The 19,369-nt window shown below is 41.2% G+C and overlaps 1 protein-coding gene across 1 annotated transcript in view; it reads right to left on the reverse strand.

Annotated features, from left to right (window-relative positions):
- The window catches only part of PPP4R3A (protein phosphatase 4 regulatory subunit 3A), a 30,659-nt gene extending 11,935 nt beyond the window's left edge, over nucleotides 1–18,724 (reverse strand). Inside the window, exons 1-8 of the mRNA XM_083612625.1 lie at nucleotides 17,136–18,724; nucleotides 12,220–12,275; nucleotides 10,577–10,675; nucleotides 8,145–8,762; nucleotides 4,396–4,473; nucleotides 4,197–4,313; nucleotides 3,707–3,823; nucleotides 47–178 (exon numbers count right to left, since the gene is read on the reverse strand). Of these exons, the coding sequence (XP_083468751.1) occupies nucleotides 47–178; nucleotides 3,707–3,823; nucleotides 4,197–4,313; nucleotides 4,396–4,473; nucleotides 8,145–8,762; nucleotides 10,577–10,675; nucleotides 12,220–12,275; nucleotides 17,136–17,277 (1,359 nt within the window). The 5' untranslated portion in view covers nucleotides 17,278–18,724. The remainder of the gene's footprint in view (nucleotides 1–46; nucleotides 179–3,706; nucleotides 3,824–4,196; nucleotides 4,314–4,395; nucleotides 4,474–8,144; nucleotides 8,763–10,576; nucleotides 10,676–12,219; nucleotides 12,276–17,135) is intronic.
- Nucleotides 18,725–19,369: the final 645 nt, after the last annotated feature.

The following is a 19,369-nucleotide window of genomic DNA, read 5'->3' on the forward strand; positions in this document are numbered from 1 at the left end:
ATAACTTGGGGGCGTATATTATGACTGCACATAAATACTTGCTTACATTGGCAGTAGCTAGCATATTTTCTGGATCCACCAACGTACGCAATAGACCCATCAGTTGGACTGCTCCTCCAAGTTCAGGATCTGTATCACAAATCATGTGTTCTATGATGAGGTTAATGAGTAAAATATCCTGGTTTAAAAAATAAAATTAAATAATGAACTGGTTAGTAACAACTAAGATGCAAAATAAGACACACCAGGAGGCAATTCTAGATAAAAGCCTGGATCTAAGCAGGAACTGTGGGTGGGTGTTTTCATAATAGCAGCCACTCATGCTGTTTCTGGAAGTGAGGAAAATTTCAAAAAACATGGGATCGTCTGCAACCCCACAGGATAGATACACATCCTTGGGCCTACCTGAAGCAGCTATGCAGATGCTAGCCAAGTACTCTAACATATAAATGTACTTTCCAAATTCCAATAGATGCATCACTACCATGTGAGGAGTAGGGAACTGACAGACTGCTGCCTACTCATGAAGAAGCAAGTGAGGCTGTACTGCATCAAGTTTCTCTGCATTTTCTCCAAGAATCCAACCCAGAAAAAGGCAGAGATATTCTACATCATCCTGTAGCTGAGCACAAAATAGGAGGATGTTCTTAATAGGAGCATCACTGGCCTGGCATGAAGTCTCCTCGCCTTCTCCCATTCAAAGAATAGAGAGGACAAGGTTCCCAGCAACAGCTGCAATAATTTCTCTCCAGCACTTGCTCTGTGAGGGAGGCAAGAGGGACATGCACATGGAGAAAATCAAACCACTCAGTGCCACTAAAGATGGTCCACAGTCACTGAACAACTGCAGAACCAAAATCATGTTCAGAAGCTCTATTAAACATACAGAAAACCAAGTAAATGGGGAGAGATTGATTTTCCCCCCTTCATATTTTGGTCTCTTTTTAAAAGGTAAAGTATTAGCTACAATATTTATTGCAAGTTTTAACACAGAAAAGGGTCTGGGTCTAGAGAAGCACTATGGAGCTTTACTGCCACCTTTCCTCCCAGGTACAGTCCCGCAGTGGCCCTTAAAAACTGGTGTGCAAAAGGTCACGGGACCTTCTGGATCAGCAAGGGATGATTTGGGGAAGCTGCAACAGGAAGGGGAAGCTGGTGGAATTCTGGGGACCACCTTGTGTGAGCAAATGGAAGTTTCCACCCACACAAAACACCTTTACATCTAACCCAACAGAGTGTGACCTACTGCTAAAAGTTGGCTTATATAAAAATGTTTGTTTTCATGTAACTATATATTGAGTCCTAAACCTTTGCCTTGGTTGTATAGTATGCAGTATCATTGAACGTTATGGAAAGATCCTTGAACATACACTATGCTACAGCCACTTGGGGTGGTATGGCATAATCACTAGCTACTAAATGCTCTGAACTACATGCTATAAGAAAATTGCATCCTGTTTACAGAAACACTCAATTGCTACTGCTGTTTTAAAAATGTGTTCTGGGGTCTAACATACTATATATCAATCTCTCAATTCAGCTGATTATCACTTTAGAGATTTTATTGAATGGTTGTTTTTTTTAAAAAAAGCAAAACAATTCAACATAAAAACTTGTATTAAACGTATTCAAAAATTTAATATATTAATGTAAAAACAAAACTATATCATCCAAAGAAATACTGTTATCAAAAATAATCATGTATATGACTTGTGCATAGTTATATTCACAGACCTGGAGCTGCTTCATGCTATCATTTTCAGGGGTTTTTTTTCCTCCACACAGGTTTTACCTAGGGACGCACTTAAGAGTGATTTCTCTACAGTGGTTTCTGTATCCAAATAAAGGCTATCAGTGGAAAGTGTGAATCAGTCCTCAGACGTTGGCCCAGTAGGGACAAAACTCTGGTTTACTTTCCCCCACTCTCAGTTCTCTGAAGTGAATCTCCTTTCCCTTGCTGGCTTTAACCGTATTTTAAAACAGACTCTGCATATCATCATTTGCATGGTCACCACATACAACAAGAAATTATATGTATGTGGACTGTGGCAGCTAGAGGAGAAACATGGAACTCTGTTCCTCCTCCTATTTCTACACAGTGCATGCAGTAGAGCACCAAGCACAGAAACAGAGGATACTCCTCTCTTCTTCCAGCAGCCCTCTGCACTTGTATGAAGAATGAGATTTTACTGCTTTTTAGTTATTTATAAAAATATTTATATATCACTATGTCATAGAATATATATCAGAGCAGTTTACAACAATAAAACATAAAAACCATACAATAAAACCATTAAAATGTTAAAAACATATCAATTAACCCTTGTGGAAGGATGTACAGCAGTACCTCGGCTGTAAACATAATCCGTTCCGGAAGACCGTTCGATTTCCAAAACGTTTGACAACCAAAGCACAAAGGGCGGTCGGCAAAGTCAATGCAGAAAAAAGAAAAAAATGCAGCGGAAATCGTTTGACTTCCGAGGCATGTTTGAAAATAGAAGCAATTACTTCCAGGTTTTCAGTGTTCAGGTTCCGAATGGTTCGGCTTCCGAGACACTCGAAAACCAAGGTACCACTGTATTATTGGCAGAATAGTTTTCACCAGGCATTTAAAAGTTGGCACAGAAAGTGCCTGTCAAATCTCTAATGGCAGAGTATTCAAAGGACTGGGCTGAAGACACTAAGGACTCAGTTTCTCATTGTTGTCAAATGTGCCTCACCAACTTGGGGAACAACCAACGACATGCCTGCAGATGATCTCAGCAATTGGGCTGGGATATAAGGGGTGCAAGAGATTCCTGGGATACACTGGAACTAATTTGTTCAGGACTTTGTAAATTAGTACAAGAACTTTGAACCTTGGCAGCCAGTGCAGTAGTTTTAACAATGCTGTCACATGTTCTCCACAAGAAGCTCCCAGAAGCAGGCTCCCAGAACCAGGGTGCGCGGTTCCTCCTCTGCCAGCTTCTCTTTGGGGGGGGGGAGCAGAAACGTTTACAAGACAATTTAATATCTGTATCAATGCTAACCATGGTTAATGGCAACTAGCATTTCCAAATAAACCTGGGGTTATAAGACAGGACTTGCAAATAAAGGTTTAGAGGAAATTTGCTTAGTATCATTATTACCATATTTACCACAAAAAACTGGGAAAACTTATTGACTCAAGTATAAGCCAGTTTACCACACCACAAACCTGGTGGTGGTGGCAGTGGTGGAGAAAGAACAAGCAGCCCTAAAGGGCTGCTTTCGGGGTGTTCGTTCCTCCGCCACAAACAGTGGAAAAGGCGGAAGAGGAAGCAGCCGCCCGAAAGGACCCTCACTCGAGTATAAGCCGAGGGGGGCTTTTTCAGCATAAAAAATGTGCTGAAAAAGTTGGCTTATACTCGAGTATATATGGTAATTAGTGCCAATGCAGAGGTAACTCTGAACCATGGTAAAAGCTGACATGGCAAGCAAGAGGGATATTTAGGCTCAAGAGGCAAAAGGAAGAGACTACAAACTTCCAAGACCGGCTCCTAATGTGCAAACTGTGGTTTGCAGAAGCCAGTAACATATCTGTGAGAAAACTGCCTGGGTTAACACAATTACACCTCAGTAAAAGAATACTGAAGCATCTATCCAAGCTTCAGTTGTTGAAATACTTCACTGTCATACTTTACTAATGGAAATGTAATTTTGAAAATGGTAAGAGCCACCTACTTACATCATCATTCTGTTGAGCTTCCTGCATGACAAATTCTCGTACCATAGACGGGTTATATTCAACCAAATATGAGAATATATCAGTAGCTGCACTTCGCACTTGTGCATCATCCATACCCTGCATTTAAAAAACAAGTTATGGAACTATAGTAGAAAGGTAGTCTAAAACTTTTCATCCCAAAATGGTACATAAAAAGTTAATTGCCAGACTATGGGAAGAATTCAGCTAATGAGTCCCATCAGTGGAAAGCCCATACAAGGATTTGCGCTTGTGCAGTGGACGCCCCTGCCCCCCAGCCAAAAACAAAACAAAATAGCTCAGATGTGTCAGGAGAACCACCACCACAACACGCAGAAGGGGGGATTGCTCCTTCTGGCAATGCAAAATGCTTGCCCTGATGGAATGATTGACACAGTGCTACATGGAATTCTTCCTCAAAAATGCCCCAATGAAGAACATACAAGTTTAGAAGTAAACTTTGCAAACTTACTAGGATGACTTCTAGTGCTGGAAGAATGCCCATATTAGACAATGTTTTGAAAAAAGCATCTCTGTTTTGAGGTTGTAATGTTTGAGAAAATGCACAAAACTCTTTAAGAAAGTTTACCTGAAACACAGAAAACAATACTTTATTCACCAAGAAACAGAATGCAGCAATTGCCTCACTAAGCTCATTTCAAAACACTTACCAATTCTTGTCTTTTCTCCTCATCTGTAGCTTCATCTGTAAGTTGTGCAAACAGGTCTGTCAAAAACTTTTCATCTTCCTATAATATATCAATGTTATGTTTAGAAATACAAATTGACACTAAAGGTCTATAATATATTCCCCAACCAAACACACCAGTTACAAATCAGATCATTTGAAGGGACAAAGCTATGCCTCACCGGTACACGTTGTCTTTAACAATAATATAAAGCAAAACTTGATTTAAGGGCAAACTCCCACTGACTTCAGATGCAAATGTTTCATTCACCCAATTACTTGTGCAAAATGTAAAAAAGAATCGTCTTGATGGTGGAAATCAAATATTCACATTGTCTACAGAAAATGACAGAATATTTCCCATCTAATACCACATTTTTCCTAGCCTTTGCAAGTGAGCTTACACAGCCTAAGTCAAAGCCCCCCAAAATGACTCCATACACTTAATCATTTCATATTCTTTACACAAGCCTGCTAACGAATTGTACACCACTCACACATAAACCTATGTCACAGGAAGTGGTATCACACTTCTTCCCCTCGCATCTTTGTTAACATGTTGTGTTTAAATCTGGACAGGTACAACTTAAGAGCCAATGCACAAAGGGCAAGGTAGGCACAGTAGACATAAGTAGAATTTTGCTCTTATGATAAACACACGTTCTAAGCAGTTTCAGGTACATGTGAATAAGGCATTATTGCACCAATCTCTTGTAGGAAATGAATGTGATGACAATATAAAAAAATTCCTCTCCATCCCCCAAGTAACCAGATTAGAAAGCCTTTGTATGTATTAGTTAGCCCATCCACGTTACCTGGACACTAAAAGTCATACTTCATGGAACAAGTGTGCTTTTTTTACATAGAAATAGTTGCTAAATATTAATAAACTGTTTACTATTAGATTCTAATGGATTATTGAATATTGCTTTATTTGATATAGGTTGTTTATTTTAAAGTTATTGTGACTTTTTATACTGGATCAGATTGTTACTATTAATGTTTAATGTTTTATTGTGTTTTTGTATGTGTGGCTGGGGCAGCCCAGCCGGATGAGCAGGGTACAAATTAAATATAATAACAATAACAGCAGCAGCAGCAACAACAAAAAGTAGGTGAAATAGCCATAAGACCTAACAATCAAGCACTGCTAGCTATCCTGTCCACTAGGACAAAACTTTAAAAGTGACAAGGTTCAACTATAGTCGTTTGTTAAGTACATATCTCACCACTGATAAATGTTAACAATCACCCACTGCACTCTATGTAAATGCACATTATGTGTGTTTGAAACAAAGTCTAGGTTGCAAGCTCTGTATTAACAGACACAGCAATTGTATCATAAGTGATTCCCAGTTTATCCTCCTGATTTTTAACTATTTATTTTTGGTTAACAAAGGGTGGTGTTAAATTAATGAACATAAGTTGATTTCAACAGGTCTACCAAGTAAAACTTAGTTGAATACCACCCATACATCTTGGATTTAACATTCGATGATCAATTGATGAAAAGGTGTTTACAACATTCACTTTTTCCAAGCAAAGAACATCCCCGCTCCCCTGCCACAAACAGGTAGCAACTGCCCTGCGATCTAGGGGTATAGGGCAGTTAGTTAAATAAATAAGGCTTCATATACCTCTAGCCCATTCCCAAGGCTAGATGTATATCAATATTTTTAAAATGTACCTATGAAAAGCATACTTAAAATTTATTACTACTCAGAAGCTTAGCTCTGATCATCAAAAGCCAGCTCCCAAATAGTACAGGATTAGGAGTGTTTCATGTGCACCATGTGGTTATGATAAAAAATATGACTATCAGTTAATTGGGTTGGATTCAGAGTTTCCCTTCTGTGTAGGCTCCCATGACGGAGATTGAATGGAGATTCTCCATTTAAGAAAGTGGGAGGCAATTCCCTTTCCAGGCCCATGTCGCCACCTATGCTCTTCTGCAGGGACCTCAACCCTCTGGAACAGTTTTCAGGGAGGCTGCAGGGTGAAAAAGCAACCAGCAACAATCACGTCTTCCACTACCTAAAGCAGGAGCGTCCTACGAGCAGTGCTCGCTTCTACTCTTCGTTTTCTGTTCGCAAAAGTTAAAACACTTCTTCCAAACCTCTCTACTTCTGTAGGACAGCTATACTTAGCATCTTAATGTTTTCACAATAAAAGCTACCTTCTATATTTACCTTTGCATACTTCCGCTTGAAATGAGCACACAAAATTTGTACTATTTCAAATGCAGTCTTACTGACTCCCGAGTTGTACAATACATAAGCATTAATGTTCCTGTTAATATAGTCAAAATTGTCCAAATCTGGCCCCTTTGCACCCACAGTATCACATACTGATATTTAAAGTTATATTAGCAACTCTTTAAAAAGTTCAGTTTGTTATGCACTATAGCCGTAGCATTTTAACTCTTCTTTCTCATGCATAAAACTTTACATCAGGCCTTAAACTGCATTTTATTACCTGAAATATTTCTCCTATTCTTTGAAATATTTGCTAATTTCAGCAAATATGATTAGCTCATTATCTCCAACTTTACCCAAGCTAATAATAAAAAAGCAACAGAACCACAGAATCACTGAGTTTTTCACATGAGCAGATTTACCATATGGTAGTGCCTTGTAATCCAGTATTAAAATGTTCATGGGTTACAGCTTTTAATTCCTAAATATTCATATGTGGCATCCATTCATTTTACCCATTAGGTGTACTCTCCCCGTCCCCCAATTACAGTGCCCTTTGCAAACCCAAAAACTCAAAACCTAAAGTATTCAAAGCATACACAATGCTTCCCCCCCCCCAACCTCAACCCCCACAATAGATCAGAAATTGTCTAACTTGGCACGGACCAACAAAGCAGTACAGTATGATGTAATTTCTGATGTGTAATTTGGGCTTTCCTGGCATATCAAGAACACCTGACTTTGCTAAATACTACAGCAGTTTCGGCTCTACGAAACTGTATCTATTAAAAGTTACAATTCATTTTAAAACACAAATTGTTTCCCTTCAGCTTCTTGGGCCTCTGCAGTTCTCAACATCCCCTGACACTGCTCATGGGACCTTCGTTGTCAACTACTGCAAAGCTTGTGCTTATTGCTTGCCATATAATTAACAAACACCAAGGCTCGGCAAAAAACAAAAAAAGTTTGGATCCGTTTTGGTTTGTGGGCATGCAATGTTTTGTTTCATTCCTACTTTTTAGGGTTCCTTTATTTTGTAAACAAAGATTTACTTTACTGTATTACCCATTGGGGAAAATCTCAATGCATTTGTATCTTGACATATTCAAACAGAACTGAATCAAATTTGCAGGAATGGGAGCCCCTTCTAAGAAGATGGATTCTGTCACTTTTCAGACAACTAGGTCATAGCAGGTTTGTGCTAGTTTCTGTTTCCTTCCACTAGCCTTTTAGTGCTAAGTATTTGCATGATATTCACAGGGAATACAGAGATGCAATTTGATAAGTTACCGGCAAAATTTTACATCACTATGTTCAAGAGTTTAGAAGTTACCCAAAATTCATTAAAAATCCAGTATTTGAGTTTTTAATTAAACCAATTAACAGGAGCCAAACTGTAAGACCCAGCATCCCAGACTGCATCTTCCAGGTACAGGAAATGCCCCAGGTTTGCAAGCAGGCTCCAAACAAGGAAATCTAGATAGAAACACTCAATCTGCACAACATCCAAGATTAAAGAAAACAATTCCTGACTTACCTGTAACATACCAACTATTTCTACTTTATTAAAAAAGATGAATGAATGAAGAGTTGATAACATGTTTTCCTCAAACACCGAAGGAGTAGGTAGAACCATATCTTGAATATACTGTACTCTGTATGTCTGATGTATTTTTTGTTTCAATTCTGGATCAGATATTGGAATAACTTCTTTAAATTTTGCAGTTTTTGTCAGAAATTCCCTGTGTTTCCGTGACTGTGATAAAGAAGGATCATATTCTAGGCATCCAATTACATCCATTATACATTCTTCAGAAAACATTACTTCAAAAAGTGCAGTTCTATTCAAAAGGAAGATTCCCTTAATAATTTCATACAAATGGTGTAGTCCTTCAATGTTTTCCAAGTCCTCACACACATGAAAAATTTCTAAGAGCTTTTTAATGTAGCCCTCATTTTCCAGCGCTAGAGCAAGTTTTTCTCGCCGCAATGGAGAAGGCAGCGAAGACGCCACAAGTTCTGCAATTTCCTCTAGTCGACTTAATTCACAAGATGGCAACTCTAGACCTGGGGATGACATATCATCAAAGCGTTCCTCTTCAGATTCATCCACCAGATCCTGAGTAATGTCCACTGAAGGGTCTTTCCCTTGAACCTATTAAAGTGAGAGAAAACCAAAGGGGACCTCTTCAGCTTTCACAGCCAGATGCCTACAGCTATATACAGAGATGCAGACAATCCAAGCACTTTTACCATAAATTTATCTTAAACAGTATTGCAGAGAAAAGAGAACTGTACCCAATCCAGTGGAAATGGGTAAAACCAAATATTAAACCTTGAATATCAGGTATTGAAAAAAATATACAAGAACCAACCAGGTGGGTGAAAGTTCTAGTTACAGAAAAGTCCACACCATGGCAGCTAAGCATCACAATGCAAGCAGCACCAGGTCTGTCTTCGGATATTGTTATCTTAGACTAAAAACTGAAGTGAGCTTTTTTGCTTCACAATACTAAGTTCAGCCTCTAACCAACACTATAAAAAGGTAAAGGGACCCCTGACCATTAGGTCCAGTCGTGGCCGACTCTGGGGTTGCAGCACACATCTCGCTTTATTGGCTGAGGGAGCCAGCGTACAGCTTCCGGGTCATGTGGCCAGCAGGATTAAGCCGCTTCTGGCAAACCAGAGCAGTGCACAGAAACGCCGTTTACCTTCCTACCGGAGCAGTACCTACCGTATTTTTCGCTCTATAACACGCACCCGACCATAACACACACAGTTTTTAGAGGAGGAAAACAAGAAAAAAAATATTCTAAACGAAACAGTGGATGTATGATTTTTGTGGTTTATGCGGTGGCCACAAACATGTGATCTGACGGTGAGTTTGAGGCAGCCCAATGCGAAGATCCATGTGGATCCATGCTTTGTAACCACGTTTTTGCACCACTGCGGCCCCAGGCAACGGTGGGTGCGTGATTTTTTTGGTGCAAGCTGTAGCCATGGACATGCTATGTGATCTGATGGTGAATTTGGGGTGACCCAGTGCAAAAATCCTGAGGATCCATGTGGATCTGTGCTTTGTAACCACATTTTAAGTGGGGAGGGAAGGAAAAGCACTCAAGGGACGAGGAACACGCGTGGGGTGGGTGGAGAAGGATGCTGTTAATAATGCAGAAGAGGGGTATAAGAGGAGAAGCAAGCAGGCTCTGCTTCTCTCCCTCCTTCCCGGCTCACTGAAAAACTTTGCTGCTATTTAGCCAGCTGAGTGGGGAGGAGAGAGGGACAGAGAGCCTGCTTGCTTTAAAGGAGCCAACCGGACAGGAGCCGCTTACACTTGTAGAATTCAACTCAAGCTCCTTTGGGAGGAAGGGTAGGACAGAAATTTAACAAATAAAAACAATGAAATGCTGTTGTGCTTGCAAAAGGACTTTTGATCAGCAGATGTCTCTGCTGATGGAAATGGTAGTTTTCACAGTTTCCCCCTTTTTCCACACAGCCTTTCAGAGCACCTTCCATGCTGTTTTGGAGGGTCCCCCAACTCTCTGGAGATTACTTTTGGGGGCTGCGGAGGGAAAGGGGAACAGGCAAAAATCTCCTCTTCTATTAATGGTATTATCCACTTGATGAAAAACCCATCTGTTAAGTGCAACGGCACCAATTTAATTCTACTTTTGCTATTGCTATCTTACTACCTTCCTAATGGCAAGGTTTACGGTAATTTTTGATTTCCCAGTGTTCTACAACAGTGGAATATTTTCGTTTTCATATTTGCTGACAATCAGGAGTTGTAGGTATTTGGCCCTCTTGTTTAGTTAGCCCATTTGTTAGTTTGAATGGAAGTCTGAATATGCACTACACACATTTCAGGTTTTAAATAATCTGGATGCTTCTGAAGGAAATGGTGAAGGAAATATTCACTTAATATTGCAAATAGAACAAATATTTAAATATTTGAGAGGGAAAACTTACCTGACATATTTTTTCCCATATTTCATCACATCCAGCTTTTTCTTGAAAGCTAAGTGCCAGATCATAGTTCTCTGCTTCAGACCACACAATCAGTGTGTCCTTTAAAAGTTAAGAGTTATGTTTAGTTAAGCTATATTTAACATTACAGAACATTTTCTAAAGATGAATTATTTGATCCAATAATGTCTGAGATAAAAAAATCAAAGTGTTTCACTTGCTTATTACTCTTAATACAACCAAAATCACAAACTAAAAATTCCCATATTGGATTGTCAGTGGATACCAAGCCAGTGCAAAGAAAGTCACATGCATGGCATGCTGGCAGTGTTTTTAGCATATGAGATACAGTTGCCACTGAGCAAACTATGGTTGCTGGATCTAAAACATCATGTATATTTTGGCAAGTAGATGAATTTTATAGGGCAACATTGTGTTATGTCATGCTTTGCATGAAATTATGGTTGTCACCTGCTACATTCTCATTTTGATTAAAAGCCAGCTTTCATAAAGAATATTTCTTATTCACTTTTTTATCACCAATAACCACACTCCCATCTGTATTGTATTTTAGACTCTCTTCATAGAACAATTCATCCATCTGATAATTTTAGCAACCTTTATGCATCCTTTTTACAATTTCCCAAAGGTTTTGAACTGCATGCACACAACATTTCAAATATACACAACATCAACTTTAGTAATGGCATTATTTGTTGTTTAATTTTCCACTCTTTTCCTATTATCTCAATATGCTTTTTTCCCTACAGCATTACACTAAAAGACTTCTGCAGAAATTTGTTTACTCATTCATATGCTCTTTCCTGTTTTTTAATCAGTCACCAACCCATAAGATCACTGAGACTAATTAATGACTGCTACGTTCTTAATGAACTTTTCACAAGGCCCTTCGTGGCACGCTTTTTGAAAATCCACAAAATCTTTATATTTACAGGACTGCCCTACATTGTCTACTAGCTGAGACTGCAATTGAAATCCTACTAGCCTGGCAACAAGCCCCACTGATTTCTATGGGACTTACTTCTGAGTATACATTATTCTGACTGCAGCCTTACTTAGGTAATCTGACTGAGAAGCATACAGTTCCTTGGATGCTACTTAAAAGACAGTGTTACATTGGTGATCTACTAGTAATTTGCTATGGATGGTCCTGCAATTTTACATAGGAGTTCCCTAAGAACCCATTGGTGAATCACAATTTATCCAAGCAATTGGTTACTATTTGGTTTGTCAATCAGTCCAAAAATCTCCTGACCTTTTTGGGTGCAGCTTTTAGCTGATCTGTTAAGTTTAATGTGAAGTTCACTAGACTACTCTGTATTCATTACACTCAAGAGTACCTAACTCACAAGACAATTGTACAGAGGAATGATATAAGGAGTTCTGCCATACATCAAAAGGTTCTATGGCAACTGAACTGTTAGATTAAGCTGGAGACACAAACAATTACCATGTTACTGTTACATTGTTGCCAGTGAAGCATCAACAGATAACTTCTAGGTCATAGCAGCAGTTCATAACCCAAGCCACGACAGCCTGAAAGCACCTTGAAATTGGCAGATCCAACTGTCATATTTCCATCAAACATTTCCTACGCTGGGAAAGATAGCTGACTAAATTGTTACCTGTTGCTTCTGGTAAGCAGTATTAGGATTGATTTTGGACTCCAGAAGAAGAGAACCTAAAAAGAAGGGGGAAAGTGTTTTATTTCCTCCCCTAGAAATAAAGCAGCATTTATATGATCTATACAAAGCAAACTGAAAATAATAATTCACCAGGTATACACAACTATTCCTGTGAAGAAATGGTTACTGATTCTGCAAACAGTTCTCTAAAGCAACCTTCGCCATCCTGGTGTCCTGCAGATCTTTTGAACTACAACTCCTATCAGTGCATACATCCCAAAAAATGAGAAGGGCACCAGTAGGTGAAGGCCGTTCTAATGTTTATCAAGCACTGAAATCCTGTAATATATAATTTTAATTAAAAGCAGTTAGTTAGTGTTATATTGATTTTTCTAAGACTCGGCTGTGCAAAGCAAACTTTCCTAGGTTAATATCAAAACACACTTCCTCTCCCTCAAAGAAGGTTTCAAGGTATTAAAACATACTGGAAAGAAAACAAACATAAACCATACAAATCATGTCTTCTGTAAAACCTTTCAGGATGGGTAATAAAAGGTTGCTATACTGTGAAAGAGTGGTAGCCAACTAGCCACCGTTACAGAAATAAAGCAAGGCTAGCTATTGCAACCTTCCTAAAAGGTCCTGCATATATTACACTCCACTTTTGTACTGGGCTCTAGGGCTGGTAAGTATTTCAATTTTCTATAGGCTGAACAATTTCAAATTTCTAGGTGCCATTATCAAGCTTCCAGAATTTTTGTGATGAAATACACATCCCCCCCAGCCCAGCTGAAGACACCGATTTAGACTTGTTCTGGACTAGTTGGAGGTATACAATGCGAACACAGAAATCCAAAAATCCAAATCAGTTCGCATGCAATGTGAAGCCAATCCATGGCTTAGTAAAAGCACTTTGCATCTGCACTTATGTGAGCTAAGTCATAGTTTGGGTTAGTGTATCATCAGAACACAGGCTCAGGATTTCTCTCACTCCAGAGAAACCAGAAGCTGTAACCAAGTTTTGGTTTACATGTCAAACCATGGCTTTGCTCATAGCAGTGCAGCAGCAGCATCAGGATCAAAGGAAGAGCAAAGCAGTTGTGATTTATTCATCAGAAACCTGCATGTTCATGCATTGCAAAAAGCCATAGTTTGGCTTTGTATTATATATGAACCACATCAATAGCAGTAGGAGAAACAAACTGTTGCATTAAGGTTCTGTATTACCTGTAAGTACAGATCTATAACTAATCATGGCAATGGGTTAAAAGTAACAAATTCAAGCATTCAGCAACTAGGAAGAAGTAGTGTATGGCTGAAGCCAAGGGAAACATACTTCTGAGGACACATCTGAAGGATAGAAAAAGTTTACAGTTCAAATACTGAGTTATTGCTGCCGGGGGCGGGGGGAGAGAAGTACCATTAAAATGTAAAAGCCGCTGATGATTCAACACTTCTTAAATGCCTGAAATAGTTAAAAAAGAAAGATACAGTGCCTAGTTTTTGTTCCCTGCATAGACCAAGTCTCTTGTTTATCATCACAGGAGAGTGCAGAGAATATTCTCCTAGAGTTAACTGACTGAACAAATGGAAGAGGTACCTGAAAGTTACCTTTTAAGCTCATCTCTTCCACAAATTTCAGTTAGTAGGAGTCTACTTTTCAGTTACTAAGTTAATGGTTAAATGATTAACACTATTACCAAATATATTGTGTTTAGTTGTGGCTGTTGCCTTAGTTCACTGAGATAACAGGTGTTCAATAAAATTGATTTAAGGGCATGGAAAGATTTCACTAGGGAATAATATGAACTAATGTTAAAAACATTTTGTCCTCTTCTTTTAACATAAGAAACAGGGTGGGTTCAAAAACAGACAGGACATATGTTATTTGCCCAACAGTGTATAACTGCCACTAAATCTACCTCATATACTGTACAGTAGTATAAGAGATTAGAGAGATATTTGCAATATTCACAGGTTACAATCCTATACCCACTTACATGGGAGTAAGCCCCAATGAACTCAGTAAACTTCTGTGTAGACATGCACAGATTTGCACAGGAAAATGACTATACAGTAAGTGGAAAAAGTGTCACAGTAAGTGAGTCCTTGTCAATGTGGTGTATAAATAAATATATAATAATAATAAAGTAAGGAAAAATGCAATAAAAATAGGCTTTTCTTTCATTCCAGTTTTATCATGCAGCCAAAAATGTGTGTGTGCTGCAGAGGAGAAATGAGATATTTCTGGCTTCCCAGAGAATCAAGTTGCCCACATATGTTGGCCATTTTTGCTTAGAAGAAAGCCTTATCTGGGGTGTACATTTTAAACTCCCTTGACAATATATCATTCAAGTCAATGTCAAAGCATATATACAAATATATAGGCTATTGGCCTGATCTAGTATGGCTAGTACTATACTCCACTTACCCCTTCTCCACATTGCCTTATCTTGGCTCTCATCACTTTGCTAGCACTGGGGTAGACAACTGAGCATGGTGAAATTCCATGCTGCTGAAATGTGCTTGACTATTTCAACCATGTGGCTTAGGCTATTTGCATTTTCCCCCCCAAACACTCCTAATAGCAGTAGCTCCTGTGATGCAGTGTATATACCTGGTATGAGGGTTGGGGGGGGAGCTTTGTTAATACCACATGATTCGTATCCCAAGTACCAGGACAATCCCATTGCCTTTGTCACCAATTTGCCTGTCTTCAACCCCATTTGGAGAGACTACAACACTATGGTATACTTACTGCTACTCCCTAGAGATGCAGATACTAGGTCTTATCTATCACTTTCTACCAGGTCCTATGTCTATAACTTCCTTATTCAAAGAGTAAGTGTGGTGCACAGCAAGAGACATAAAAATATTAATATGGAAACAGAAAATATACAGCAAAGCTGAACAAGAAATTCTAGAAATAATTACAAAGCAATACATTGGGAGTGAGAAAGCTCTCTACTTAATCTCCAAGGTGCCTATTCCAGAATGCTGTGTAGGGGCAAAATTTGTGACATACCGCACCAAACTCAACCCATCAGCCATGTATTGCTGCCTGCTAGTGGCATGGTAAGTTTCCTGTTTCTGCTGCTTGTCTTGGACAACAAAACAGCTCATCATCTGAGATGCAACTGGACTAGGTTCAGCTTGCAGATCACAAAGCATGACTTGTGTACAATCAGTAAAACTTCCACAATATCCATATAAATGTTTACATTCCATTGACATTATTTTACACGCTGCCCCTACTATCTGCACGCTCACTATCTGAAAATTCATGTCCCCATGAAAATAATTACGCCCAAACCTTGCTATACACTCCACAGATTCACTTATCTGATTGCTGATTGGCTACAGCCATTTCAGGAAGAAACCATGGGGGGGGGGAGAGCAAACAAATCCCACAGTAGAATTTCCATAGGAAATTATAGACTAGTTATGTGAATGCTTGCCTAACCAATGATTTCACAGAATGCATTATGTTTGGTAAGCAGGACCTACGTGTATTTTAAAGTCTGAAAAGTTTAAAAGTAATATTAAGAAATAAAATAATTGCATTTTACTTCATTTCTAAAGTTTGGAAAATGGACTTCCAGACTAAGATAATTTGAGGCACAATTTTGATAAATCAACTAAGAATATTAAGTTCTAATCAGTCACAAAGATTCCCTGAGTTAACACACAAACTTAGTGTAACTAATGGCATGAGTCTACAGGTAGAATTCAACATTGTGCTAGTACAGTTGTTCCATAAGTACAAGCATTTGCCCAAAGCAGATTTGGGGGGCTTGGTGGGGGGTGCAGTCCCACTGCACTAGTGGGAGTCCTTGAACTAACCAGGTAAGTTGAATCCAGCACTATCAATGGGGTTGAATTAACAGTAAATATGGAAAGGATAATGCTGCAAGACTGAAATATTATGCACAAACTTATCAGCAAGTCTCACTGCTCTCTTGTAAATTAGTTCCATTTATTTGTTATGGGTTTCCCCCCACCTAGTCTACTTTCATTTTTACTTAGTTTCAAAAGAGGGAGAAGATGTTTTTCGGCACCAACCTAAAAGGGCCACTATCAAGTTAAAAACAAAAATAGGAAGGGAAAAAATGTGGTTAAAGATGAAATAGAACTTAAGATCGCTTGTATATATTGCAGCATACACTGGATTCACTCAACTTCCAAATTGCTATTAAGTGTTCCCCAACTGATTTGTACTTCTTTTGTTGGCCTAAAACCTGAAGGAAAAAACATTTTATTTACTTTGAGCAGATACACAAGGCAGATCCTGAAGCTTAATTTATCATAAAGAAATTATTCATATGCTTTCACAAAGAATCTCACCACAGCAATCATGTTAAAAAACTTATAATTTCAACTTATAATTTCAACTTATAATTTTGACAATCTATAGTTCATGGGTTTGACAAACATGAACCATGGATTCTCTCTAGAATGTAAGGAGATAATGGGTTCTTACGGAAAGCAGGAATTAGAAGTCAATATCATTCCACACACCTGCTGAGATAACAAGGATTATAGGACAGCATATACATTCATTAAAATTAACGCAATTTTTGTAATTATCTTCCATCCTAAGATTTTAGGAGCAAAATATGCTAATCAGTACTTAATTTTTATCTAGGCACAGTGGCCAAAGTCTATTGTTGCAAATATTCTACAACAGAATATTGCAATAACTGTTATGTAGTTAACAACAACACATTGTTGGGAATCATCTGTCATGATAGCCAACATATGTTGAATAATACTTACCTGGTTTCAGACTCCCATATACATCACCCAACACTTGAAATTCAGTTCCAAGATATGATTACCACCTCCTACCTTACTAACATGAACACAGGGATTAATACTTTTGGTGTGCACATGTTCACACATTCAGCCAAACTTACCATCGCTCTCTGCCCTGACTAGCAGGGACATGCCCTTCAGCCTTTCCACATAGCCAGAGGACACATGTCCAGTGCCTCGGTCGTCCCACTGTCTATCTTCATTCAGTGTATAAACCTTCACTCTTCTCCGGGTATCAGTCATCCTGCCTCTTGCCACACCACAGGGGACTACAATAGTTGACTGAGCTGATGTGGGGGGGGGGCTTTGCCCCCCTCAGTGAAGGGGAGCAGGAAAGAGAATGAAAAGTCTCAGACGGTGTCCCACAACAGTCCTCTTTGTGGCAACTGCTAGAGTAGCTGCTGCATCACCCCCAAAAGGGGGCCAAAGCAAAAGTGGGGGGGAGAGGAAAGGAAGGGAGGGAAGCAAGTCTTAGGGGAACACAGAACTTCAGTGAAGCAGCAGCACTGCCTTGTAGGATGCGAGATAACAGGAAGTAACAATGGCAGAGTTGAGAGGGGGAAACAGAAGGACGAGGAGGGTCTTAAAAGAAGGGTGTGAAAAGGGTCCCGAATTACACAGGTGACTAAAAGCGTAGAAATTAACCGGGTGTGCCAATAAGGCAGGCTGGCATGAAGAAGTGGAGGAGCGGAGCGCAGATCGGAGGCGTAAGTGACAGAGCAGCGGGGAGGAGAAAGAAAGCGGGCGGATCAGTGGTGACAGGAAAGGTAAGCGGGGGGATCAGCTAGTCGTAACCGACAGGTCCCCCCCAATAAAAAAAACAAACCGAAAAGTGTCACGGGAGCGGCGGGAAGGGAAACCCGTAAGGATAGATCGGGGAGACGTATTTAGGGGGGAGCGGAAGGCGAAGCGGGGGGGAAACAACGGCAGAGCGGACCGGTTCGTCCTCTGCCCGGCTCTATTGTGCGCGAAGCTCCCAGGCCCGAAGCCCCTTCTTTCGGCCAGACTAGGGGACCGAGACGGAGCCGCCCCTTCTTCGCAGAGGAGGCCGCGGCCTAAGCCGGCGGCGGCGGGGGGACGGTGCTGCTGCTGCCTCGCTGCCTGCCTCCCTGGGCGTGGGCGGGGAGAGGAAGCGGGGCCGGGCGGGCTGGGGCGCGCAGGCGGCCTCACGGCCCGGTCTCCCCCATCAGCTCCCCTCACGAGCAGCGGCGACTCAACTCCCAGCCCGACTCCTCCGCCGCCATGTTCTTCCTGCTCCCGCTCCCGCCGCCGGTGCCGAGTCCCGGGCTCGGGCCTCGTCGCCCGCGGCGCTCCTCCTGCTCCTTCCCACGCAGCGGGCCGAGGCGCGGGGCCCTTCCGTGGGCGGGCTGGGTGGCTGAGGCGCTGGCCGTTCGTGTCCTTCTGTCTCAAGGCTCAGTCACGGCGCGGCCGCCATCTTGGTTTCACCTCTTCGCTGCGCGCGCGGGGTCTCCGAGCGAAAGGCAGCACGGGCCGGCCGCGAACATTTAAAGGGCCAGCCGCCTGCAAGAGGCTCCGCTCGGGATGGTGGCTCAACCTGAAGGCGCGCTTCTTCGCACTTTGATCCCCCTTTCTCCGAGGAGAAGCGCAGGAAACTCTCCCGGAGGGAAAACAACACGTTTTGTTCCGCGTAGGAAAAGCCGCGTCTGAAGCAGCCTGTAGAGAAGCAAGTTCCGTGAAGGGGGCCCGATTCACACGTGACATTCAGGAGGGCGAACTTAGCCCGGGGCCGTGAGTGCCATGTAGCGTGCACCGAAATTTGTGGGTGCCCAGTCCCCTCATGGAGATTTTTGTGGGTGCTCGGGCACCCAGGGCCCCAGCGAGTTGGCTGCTCTGGTGACATTCATGGTATATATAACAAGGAGTTTGTCGTGCCAAAGAAGACCTGTGTAGGCGAGGGGAAAAGCACAGCTGGGTCTCTCTGCCGCCTGCACGTGATCTGGGGATCCATTGCCAGTTCCAGTGATAACACCCCCCCCCAAGAGAGCCTGTGGCAGGCGTGCGCGCATCTCCGTACAGATGCGCGCTCGGCATCCCGCTGGAACTGCGCCTGGAACTTGCGCGGCCGCCGCCGCGAGTTCAACAGCTGGTGTTCGATTTCACCCCACTGCGCACAGCCCCAGGGCATGCTAGCTGATATCGCGGGATAAATCAAAAGTGCCAGACACAAGAGGTTAAAAGGATTTCCTCGGGCGCTCCCAACATTTAGCGCACAAGTGGAATAAACAGGTCTGCTGACTTGCAGGTAAGTGCTGGGCTCGGACCTGGGAGTCTGTGAAGCTCACTGGGTGACCTCCGGTCTAGCAGCCTAACACAC

This window comes from Podarcis filfolensis (assembly GCF_964270895.1).
Source record: "Podarcis filfolensis genome assembly, chromosome: 1".
Lineage (NCBI taxonomy): Eukaryota > Metazoa > Chordata > Lepidosauria > Squamata > Lacertidae > Podarcis > Podarcis filfolensis.